At 32.4% G+C, this 11963-nt stretch overlaps 1 protein-coding gene across 1 annotated transcript; it reads left to right on the top strand.

Moving 5' to 3' along the window:
- Positions 1-2434: 2434 nt before the first annotated feature.
- LOC143577665 (uncharacterized) lies at positions 2435-3515 on the top strand. Its single transcript, XM_077061429.1, has one exon. It carries the CDS (start codon positions 2435-2437, stop codon positions 3377-3379), a length of 945 nt encoding a protein of 314 aa, XP_076917544.1. The 3' UTR covers positions 3380-3515.
- The last annotated feature ends 8448 nt before the right edge of the window (positions 3516-11963 follow it).

Genomic DNA, 11963 nt, shown 5'->3' with positions numbered 1-11963 from the left:
GCAGAAATCCCTGCCTGTTTAAAATCATCACATGAAGTGGAATGGAATGCTAAATCACTACACGTCTACACCTAGGCTTAATAAAAAATAAGTGTACCTATGTTTTTGTATATATGCGTACTAATATAAGAGGTTTTCCTAACTTACCATAGTATATCTTTAATTGGTCCCAATACAGTACAACTAGGCAAATATGGAAAGCTCAGAAATGAAGCAATTCTTTGACCATATCAATAATAACTTATAAAATGGCAAAAGCTATGGGTATGTGACGTCTCATCACTTAGTTAAAGCTATCATACCAAACATAAATGAACCGACTAATTTAGTTAAAAGCTTAAAGGCTGAACATAAATGACCGAATAGTTTATGAAGGTATGTTTGTCCAAAATTCTTTTATAATTTTTCTAATACTTATACATTGTACTTTAGTTTTTATAAAATGTTACACGACTCATTTGTTTATATATTTTTTTACTTCTTTTAAGAAATAAAAGGCCATATCTTAATGAGAAAATAACTGACATGCTCCTTGCTTTATATCACGCTATTATATAAAAAGCTGCCATTTTTTACCCCAAAACAATAACTTTAGATCCAACTTTTATCACATTTTTATTTCTCTCATATTTCTGGTTGTTGTTCTATTTAATTAAATCAATATAAATTATTTTTTCAACGGTCGAATAATATACAACCAAAAACGAAAACCTCTTAATCAGCAGCTAGAAGCCTAAGAAACTTACTAGAAACACACACACACACACACAAAAAAGAAAAAAAAAAAAAAGGCTTACAAACATGGGCTAGAATGTATGCAATGAAAAGTTTACAAAATTGAACCTACACCAACTCTTCTAATCCAATATTGATCTGTAATCCTAGTTCTACTTAATTAAAATAAATTAAACTAATAATTTGATTAGATCGAATACACACGTAGTATAGTATAATACGTTGCTACTTGGTAGCTGAAGGAATGATGTGAGAAAAAGAACCCAAACATGTAGAAAGGCCAAACATTTATGATGGAGTTTAGGATGCGTATATTCTTAGTTGATATTGATCTCATACTCATTTACTTGAACTTGTTATGCACTCAAATTCACTTTTTAACTACAAAACATTAGGCTTATCACTTTTTCACAAAAGATCAAACACCTAACATGTTTTTCTCTACATAGAAAGAAGTTTTTAAAGTTGATAAAAGCTACAAGTTTATTATTTACGTATCCATCTAAAATCCCATTAATTAATTCTATTATTTCCATATCATTAACTAACAAAAAATCATCTCCGTCACATTATTAACCTTCCAATTTTTCTTTGGTTTTTATTGATGGTTAATATGTCATGCAAGTAGATGATTGCTCCAATTAATTTTTTTTCCTTGTTATATTATATACTCACAACTCATAACTCACAAGCTCAATGCATGCAAGTTATATATTTCATTTTCTTTTTTTAACGTATTAATAAAGGTGCAAAATAACTCTTACAAACGTCTTTTTAATTCTAATAAATCATGTATGTTATAAATTTATTTAACTATTATTTTCATTATTATAATCATTATATACCAAATTAATTCAAACCCACGCTGCAGCATCTGTGCGTGTGATTCAACATTTTTATTTTTAATCTCCGTCTGGTTTAATAATCTTGCCGCAACGCGCTAGACTTTCTTACACAATCTTTTAATTATTATCAAAGTCCTCAACGCACGTATTTAAATAAAAGATTTTTTGTTACATAGTCTTTAAAACACGTAAAACTTGTAACTGTCTAGCCGCAACACACGGGTCCCATAACCTATTTACCAGTTATCTTAAATATATACAAACGAAACCTTTAAAACTCTTTGTATGCTCCAAACTTTTTCTCAAACTATCAAATTATTTTATTTGTAAATGAAGTCTTCTCATGCATTTGACCCGAATTTACAGGTATGAGTCTCACCAAACCCAGATAGCCCTTAAACGGGTTACATCTCATTAAATTAAAATTTAATCTCACTTAATATTTGATGTGAAAATCCTATAAAATAGAGATATACTAAAAATTAATTGATTTTTTTTAAATATATTATTTATAATCGATAAACAGTATTATGGCAAAAAAAATAGCTAGGTTATAACATTTAATTTATTTGTGAAACATTTTATCATCAAATCTTAAGTATATTATTAACTTTATATAATAAATAAAATTAAAATTCAAAAAAACATATAAATATTATAAATAAATAATATAAAATAAACCCGTAAACCCGTAATATAGCGATAAAAACCAAAACCATTTATTATATATCTCAAAACAAAAGGTTAGAAAGTATTCACACTTATTTCAAGAACAACCCAACCGTTGTCTCACACCTACTCTCTTTACTCTTTACTCACTTCATGAACACCAAACTCATAAACAACTGAAACCCATGATTCCAATCTCCATAATAATAATATTATTATCATTAACCCCACGTTCCAATTCCCACTCATTCTCTTCAAGGTTTCTTGATTCCATCCTCCAAGACCATGCATTCCGTTCAATCCCACCCCATCGGCCAAAAACCGGCGTCATTTACGACGGCACACCACCATCCAACTTAACCGGAGTTTCCATTTCTGCCCTCAGGTTAAGAACCGGCAGCTTGAGGAGACGAGGGTATAACGGGTATAAACAGTTTATTATCCCAAACGGTGTTATTGAACACCCGTTTGTCGAGAGGGTTATTTTGGTCTATCATAATTTGGGTAATTGGTCTGATGTTTATTACCCTTTACCGGGTTTTGTTTACTTATCTCCGGTGGTGGGTTTGTTGGGTTACAATGCGGTGGATTTGACCGCTAAAGACCTCCCGGAGCTTGATCTCCGGTGGCCGGAAGACCCGGTGTTGATAAAGTTTGAATCTTTAAACGTTTTGCCAAGTGGGTCTTCGCCGGTTTGTGTTTTCTTTGATTTATTTGGTGGGGTTGCTTTTGATAAAGTGGTTAATGGGAGTGTGTGTAAAAGTGTGTCACAAGGGCATTTTGGGTTAGTGGTTGAGGATATTTCGCCGTCGCCGGCGCCGTCGCCGGAGATGTTGCCGGAGAATCCTATCGCCGGCGCCGGAGGTGGTGGAGGGAGGAGGGGGAATAATAATAATAATAAGGGGTGGTGGGTGGGTGGGTCGGTGGCCGGAGGGGTGGCGTTGGTGGCGTTGGTAGTGGTGTTGGTGTTGTGGGTCCGGTGGTGTAGAGGGGCGAAGAGGATTGAGAAAATGACGGTGGCGGCGGAGCGTGGTGACCCGTTGGCGGTTGCCGCGGTTGGAAGTGCTGACGTACCGGTGGCCATGGGGACTAGGACTAAACCGGTTTTGGAGAGTGAGTATGTGACTTAGATTTTTATTTTTATGTATTATTCTTTGATTAATTGTTATAGTTAATTTCAACATTTTTATTTTTACTAAATGTGTTTAGGATAACTTTTTTTTCTATGGAATTATTTGCATAAAAATATAAAATCATGTTTTGATGTGTATAGTGTATGTGAAGATTTGTAGATACATTTTGAACTTGTTTTAGCTCGATTTGGTGAATAGAATAGAATCACCTCGTCTCACGAGTGATTAAACGAGGTTAGATATTAACGTTAGCGACTATGCAAACTAAACCATACATTTGAAGTAACGATACCTCTTCGGGTCTACACGCGACGAATGTCCTACAACTTTGTCAGTAATATCAACAAGAATATCTATTGGAGAACCAAAAAGAGAAAACAAAAACTGACAAAAACATATTGTTTAATGCAACTAACATGTGGAGGCCAAACTACATGTTACTCCCATTGCTAGGGTAAATTTGTTAGCTAGTGTTATACTCCTATAATATCCTAAGTATCATATGGCCACAAGCTAAATCATGGGTTGGCCTTATGTATAGATTTTTTAAACTTTTTCTAGCTAGATTCTATCTCGTTTTTCTTTCATCTAAAAGTGTCGTGTGGTGGTGACAGTAGTGACATTGACGGTTGTGGTGCACAGGAAAAGAAGGATATGAAAACGTCTTTCATACTATCCTTTCCGAAACAACTCATATGCCAACCTTCAATTTTATTGTGTGAACTAGTCTTCCATATGTTAGGCTATGTCGATGAAATATACTTAAGTTAGCTTCGTCTTAGCCTAACGTGTGGCCAAAACATCCATTACACGTTACACACTTCTAAATCCTACATTAATGAGCTCGCAATGATTCTTTAAAATTCTATTTTCAACCTAAATTTCAACCAAAATCACCAACATTTTACCATTTTCTCCAAATAAGGTGATAATACTAGTATATTTATTTAGTAATAATTCATTAGTACTTTCAAAGTTATTTGAGTCCGTTTCAAGAAAAGGAAAAAAAGATATTTGAGTCAAACTACTAAGTAAAAGTACATTAAATGACCGGTCAAGCAATTATCAAAACATGTGATACATTAACTGGCACGATTGGAAGTTACTTGTAACACTTGTAACCGAGGGGCCACATAACAAAACCATTTTTATTTTCAAATTTTTCTTTGCATAAAACCGCGGTGACGAACAAAGCACATTAAAGTTGGCTTCCTTACATTTAATAAAATGTCGTACGAATACATTACAAGTTCTAGTTCATCGTTACAAATAATAAACTCGTAGACATCTTCATCGTTACAAATAATAAACTCCTTGGTTTCGCATCTCTACTTTCTAAGTTTCAAGTTGCTTCCTGTCATTTACTTGCGGTGACGTATTGACCTATGAGATATTAGGGATAGTCGATTTTGTAAAATGTATCGTTAGACTCGCTAGATTTAGGTTAAATTAATTTCCAATTTAGTTTACTCGATATCAAATTAGATCTGATTTTACCAAGATAAGTGTACTAGTAAATGAAAAACCATTAAATTTTGTTTGTAGTCATATTTGGTTACTAATCAATAAGAAAATATACCAAAATTAATTAACAAAATATTCATTGGCTGATTTCTATTTATGATACGATATTTTCTTTTTCAAGTAAAATATCTACAACATTTTTTTAAGGGTCTTAAGTCTTAATTCTTGAATGATTAGCCCAATCTTAAGTGTAGGCCCAATAATGAGTAAAGTGGCCTTAGGCCCATCTTAGAGGTCAATTTAACTCGTCTTAAAACATTAAACACCAGACAGACCAGACTACCAGAGTGAGCCCAATCCACATTGAAATAGTAATTAGATAAAATAAAAAAATACATTACGATTTCAAATGTGTTAGGGCTTTTGATCAGAAGGAGTGTAGGGGTCGATTAATATAAAACTTAGCTCAAAACAGTGATTCAAACAACTTGATTTTTGTTAACTGGAAGTCCAAACACCCGAATAAGTTTTACATCAATCGACTCGTATCATCCTTCAGATCAAAAACCCTAAAACATTAGTTTGAAATTCGGAAAAAAAAAGTATAACGCCGTTCAGTTCTTTTTAACGGAAGACCATCGGGGCCAACTTTTTAAAATTTGGGACTGTTAATTGCGATAAAATGAATGGAGATTATCACCGGTCAGTACCAGTCAATATAAATTATTAAAATCCAATAAAACTATTATTAATCACTCTATGAGTTTAAAGCAACAGAAAAGTTATAAACACACATCGTATAGAACAGATCCATTTTTTGTTTAGTTCAATAGCTTCAAACCAAGCCTATTGAGTAGACTTAACTCACCATATTGAGTCTTGTCTCTTTCGGGCCTACCTAATTGGCTCACGCATGCATATCAACTTCTTTATATATATGCTTCATACATATAATAGTTCTTAATACTTCGCGCATAAGTGTTTGTGTCTGACTTAACGCTGTAGCGTCCGTGAAGATACGATCTCTTGGACCTTCTAACAATTTTCTTGTTTTTACACGCGACTCTCAAGTCCTTGGATCCAGTTTTCTTACCGACGCATCATAAATGATAAATCTTATTTTCGTGTAATAAAACTTTAATATTTCAAAATATAGACAACTAATATTAGAAACTAAACCAACAAAGTACTATTTATTTTCATATATAACAAATCAGTCCAAAAAACGAAATATTCATCAATAAAAAATATATTATATAATATTTAATTTAAAATAAAAAATAGCATTCATTATTCCACCATTTGTGCACAAGATTCTTTTATATGATTTGAGCAGCCTTTTCCAATAGTTTTTGTTGCGATTCACAATCTGTGTTTGTGACTGGGCCAACGTGCACTGCCACAAACAAACTACTTCCAACCCCCAACTCTCAAGAATCCTATGTATTCACTATTCCCATGCTTAAAATAATAGTTATAGTAATATATATATATATATATATATATATATATATATATATATATATTACTAGTTTTAATCCCCCGTATTACGGGGGCTGTTTTACATTACTCGTTTTTAATATTTATATACTTTTTTGAGTTTAATTTTTATTTTTTGTAAGGAAATTTGTAATATATTTAGAGTTTGATGATAAAAAGGTTTCACAAATAACTAAGATGTTATAACCCGGTTTAAAAGTTATCTGGGTTTGGTGAGACCCAAGACCCGATTATTTTTTTACTATAAAATTGTTTCTTAATTTCAAATAATATCTTTTTTAAAAATAAATCATATAATAATTTTTAGTATATCCTATTTTTTAGGATTTTCACATCAATAATTTGGTGAGAATAATTGTTAATTTAATGAGATGTTATAACCCGTTTAAGAAATATATGGGTTTGGTAAGACCCATACCCGTGAATTCGGGTCAAATGCATGAGAAGCCTCCATTTAAAAATCAAGCAAATCTGGTGACTCCAAAAAAGGGGGAAGCGACCACATCGCGACACATAGGATTTTTATGTTTTCGTTTATATATATTATAGATATATATATTTTTAAAATAAATAAGATATTAATTTTTATTATATCCTATTTTATAGGATTTTTAAATCAATAATTTGGTGAGAATAGTTTTTAATTTAATGAGATGTTATAACCCGTTTAAGGAATATCTGGGTTTGGTAAGACCCATACCCATGAATTCGGGTCAATTGCATGAGAAGGCTCCATTTAAAAATCAAGCAAATCTGGTGACTCCAAAAAAAGGGGGAGCGACCACATCGCGACACATAGGATTTTTATGTCTTCATTTATATTATATATATATATATATATATATATATATATATATATATATTCACGAAACTGGTCCTTGAAATCACATCACAAGATCTCGGAATCATCAATACATACCCAATTAATCATCGATTCACCGAAAAAACATATTTGGATCATTAATCGATCAATTTTATATTTTTCTTCACGAAACCCGTTTTGAGCGTATTATGAATTTCATGAGCATTTTTTGTATTTTGGCTTTTAGCACTTTTGTATTTTGGGCTTTGAGCGTTTGTTTTTGCCTTGAGCGTTTTGTTTTTGGCTTGAGCGTAATTCGCGTATGTTTTTGTACGTTAAGAATTATTGTACGTTAACCTAACTCTCTCTCTCTCTCTTTATATATATATATATAGTTTTTTTGATAACATGATAACAATTTAGAGAAAATAACAAAAAGATACATGTATTATAATATCTTTATATGTTAGTATTAGTATATATGTCATGTCGTTTTACTTAGCTCATACCCTTAACAAACTAGAGTCAATACATAAAAGTTTGCAGCTCGACGTGCCAACTAGTATATGATGAGTTAGCAATTACTCAAATGTTTTCAGTAGGATCGGTTTTGCCATTTAAAAGGGAGTGGCGGCGCAGCTTGTTGCCCGCTTACCTGCCTCTTTATTGTAATTGGATCCTTTTATTTTTAACATAAATTTTATAAAAAAAATAATAATAAATAAAATAAAGAAAAATAGTGAAGAAACGAGTCAATAACTCCAAAACAATAACCATCATAAAATCACTTAAAATAATTTGGCTTTCCTTTAAATGATTTGAGTTTATTATTTGTTTTAACTAAGTCTAGAATGTTTGTTATGTACTTATGTTGAATGAAGAAAACTAATAACTTTGATTATAGTTTTGTTCAAGTACGTCTCTAGCTAATTAGTTATTATGTAGCTTGTTATAACCAATCGTCTCAATTATGAATATAGGGATTCATTTGTAACATTTGGAAAAACTTTTGATATTATAGTAAACTTTTCTTATGCAGGTTTTAATTAAACTGTTGCTAGAACGTTACTAGCATTATTTATTGTTATTGTCCCGCACTAGGTGGTATTATAGCTCGTTAGTATCCTGATGGTACCCTGTGTTTTTTATTCTTATGATGAAGATCTAGTTTGTGACGATCATTGATGCTCTCTCTAATAAAGCCAGCAAAATTGACATAAAGTGAATTCCTACCAACGCTAGTCGTAGCTTTAGACATCTTGTCAATCTGAAAAGGTTCATCACTTAGTATGAGTTCTTAAATAAGAAGAGGTATGTATTTTGATGATAATTCTAATACTGAAAGCGACGAATCTCACAACTCACAACGATGATGTGCCACATCAATATATAGTGATTAACAAGCATAAAGAAACTCCAAACATAATGTTGAAAGTGACAAAATACATGTGTATGATGGAGAGTTAAGAAATCATGGAAACAAGTTTTGAACAAAACATAGATAATGAAGTTACTAGAACTAGTTATTAGTTATGTTCATATGGTGGATTGGTGGAGTGTATTGAAAAAAAAAATCAACAAATAGATAATGGGTGAAAATGTGAAACAAAAGATGGTAGCGAAGAAATTTATTAAAGTAAATACACGAAACAACTTACAGCTAAAACTCGCATCTCTACTAACTCAAAATCTCAAATACAAGTGATATAGATGAAGAAATGTAGCTTGCATTTCTTGCGCGTATAGAAAGAGAGAGCAAAAAAATATCTTTTAAATACACATGTTAATTAAATCGATGATCAACAGACATTGATTAAACGAATGGTAGCAAACAAAAAGCATGTGGGTCTTTGTCTATAAAACTTGGGTTTCTTAAATAGCCGACTTAATTTGAAAGAGCCAAAAGAGCGAGCTCACATCGATTAAAATGTTGAGCCAAATCAGCTAAGTTTGTTTGAGCCGTGAAGCTTGCAATTTTTTTTAATAAGCTACACACCATTTATTTCTACCCTTAAATCCACATTACTATCTACTATGAGATTCGAACCTTCATCCTGACAAAACAATAACATTATTTTACACCCTATAAATCAATAGGATTGAAGCCTTAAGGTGTTTGCATTCATCTAAACAAAAAAACACCCATTTCATTTATAATAAAACCACTTACCTACTCAACATTTAAAGAACAACATGGATACCTACCTCCCCTTGATGGCTCGATTAATATATTTGGTGGTTGTTTTCTGGCCCCTCTTGTTAAAAAAAAAAAAAAAAAAATCCCTGTGATTTTAGGGCATTTAAACTTTTCAATGCTAGAGAAAACAGTCAACAATTATTATATAAATATCAATCTTTAATTATAAGTGACTTGCATGAAAAAAATGTGGCTTAATGTTTTTTTAAATAAATGTGACTTGAATTATAAGTCACTTAATGCTTTCAAAGTTTCAAACCAATTAGTTCTGTTAAAAAAGAAAATGTTAACAAACAAGTTACTAAGGTTACATAGTCTCCTTTATGAGTTTTTGTTACTTTTTCTTACTTATCAAGACTTTTTGGTTATTGAGTTAAATCATTTTTAATAAGACAAATTACAATCATTTTTACTTACTAGTATTACCTTTAATATTAGAAGAAAAAGAAAAAAAATACATGATAAAGGTGACGGATTTCGTCCCTAATATATTTGACAATTTCTCTTCAAATTAACGTTACGTCATTTTTTTCTCAAACCATGAAAATTGTTATCTTTCACATCCATAAATCACTTGTATGTAACTGGCATGTATAGTATGAATCAAGCGTGGTACATTTGAATAACAAAATAATAAAAATTTAAAAATTGTGTATTTGTGCGGTTTGATGACTTTGATCGATGTATAGAGACCGCACAGTATTTCTTAACAATAACCTCTTGCCAACTCAGACAAACTGCAACCATTCATAACCAAACCCAGCTCTCCAAAAAAAATTGTAAGGGATAAACCTCTTTATTATATAACAAAATGATTTAAAATTATATTCATTTTATTCATTGTGTTACATCATATACCAACATACAAGACAAACCATTAAGTAGAACCATCAAATGGTAACATTTTGACATATATAAATATTTAAAAACTAAAATAATAAGTTAATGTAAATAGATTATATTTAGTAAAAATTGAGGAATAACAAGTAAAAACTGAAGTGGAGTTGGATTTACACACGTACGCACCACTGTCAGCAACTGTAATAAAACATTAAAAAATTACAACTTTCAACACTCACACCAACACATTTTTTTCAAGCATATTTTAATCTTCTTTTGCATATATTTAACAACATTTGTCCCTCAAATTTCACTCACTTTACATCATAGTACTTCAACTTTCATATTACATTAACCCAATTGGAATTTACTAACTACAGTTTCATTTAGTCCTTCATTTATTGTTTTTGTTATATTATTAGACCAAGTTTCTAAAATATTTAGGTCAAATGATTACATCTTTTATCATTGATTTTCAATTCTTTTGTCGGTCCATTTTCTCTCATAATAATGTAGTTGTAAAAGTATGTGATATATTTATAAATAAATTTAAGTTAAAAGGATTATCATACGTTGCTTCTTATTCTTTTGTTCATATGGCTTGGAGGGTGTTTCGGGTCCGATTGCCCACTATATAGAATCTCAGTCGCCGTGCATTTGATATTCAATCCATCTTTTGTCCCTCTTGTAGTATGAAGGTTGAGGACAGCGATCATGTTTTTGGTTCGTGTGACGTCGCTTATAGAGGTAGGGTACCAAAAAGACCCAAATACCCTTAAGTACCACCCGCGGGTCATTAAGGAACCTCTCATGTATCACCCGCGGGACATTCGGATCACCCGCATATCACGGAAGAGGAAGAACGTTCTCATACCACGCGCGGAAGCATCCTGGTATCCTCAGAAGTCACACGCAGGACAAGACATTGGTCCGCCAAAATGACTGGAGGGCAATGCCAATTAAACAGCTGTCAATAACTAACTACACTCTAGAAGTGTAAGGCCCCGAACCCGGTAGCCCTACTTTAACGTCGGATTTACTCATAAACACAGTTCTAAATATAAGAGTTAACTAAAAACATTCGCGGAATATAAAAACTTTCATAAAACATTACATAAATCCAAAACTTGCCTTAATTAAACATTCTTGTCTTTTAATATAAACGTCGATTAACATTAAAACACCTTGAGTCTTCAGATGCCAGTTTCTTAATCGCCCACCATGTGCCCGCTCAAGCTAGCTGTCTCATTCTACTCACCTGCGTGCATACTAAAAGTCAGCTACGCTGAGTGAGTTCTAGTTAATCAGACGCCATACAATACATACGTACATACATACATATCTGAAGGTACATATCCATACTTAATCAGTTACCCTACTACCATACATACATATCTACAATCACTAACCTCAGTCTACCGAGAGTACGTTCATAGTCCGCCGTCTATACCTGTACTCAAGGTCTTGAACACGTAAAGGTCTGCAGTCCTTACCTATGTCCACCAATTATGGTACGTGCAAAGTCCGCAGTCCTCCCCTATACCATCATATATTAACAACACGTACAAGGTCCTCAGTCCTTCCCTATGTTGCAACCCTAACCATAGCACGTACGAAGTCCGCAGTCCTCCCCTATGCTACCACAACACAAATATAGCACGTATAAGGTCCGCAGTCCTTTCCTGTGCTGACGCCTATCTACAATACGTATAAGGTCCGCAGTCCTTATCTACGTTGGCGTCTATCACCTATAACCATAGCACGTACGAAGTCCGCAG

This window comes from Bidens hawaiensis, unplaced genomic scaffold (genome assembly GCF_021521415.1).
Source record: "Bidens hawaiensis isolate Kalapana, Puna unplaced genomic scaffold, B.hawaiensis_p1.1 tig00028764_1, whole genome shotgun sequence".
NCBI classification, from domain to species: Eukaryota; Viridiplantae; Streptophyta; class Magnoliopsida; order Asterales; family Asteraceae; genus Bidens; species Bidens hawaiensis.
The sequence above is the reverse complement of the archived record's forward strand: the minus strand, read 5'-3'. Positions and strand labels throughout refer to the sequence as shown.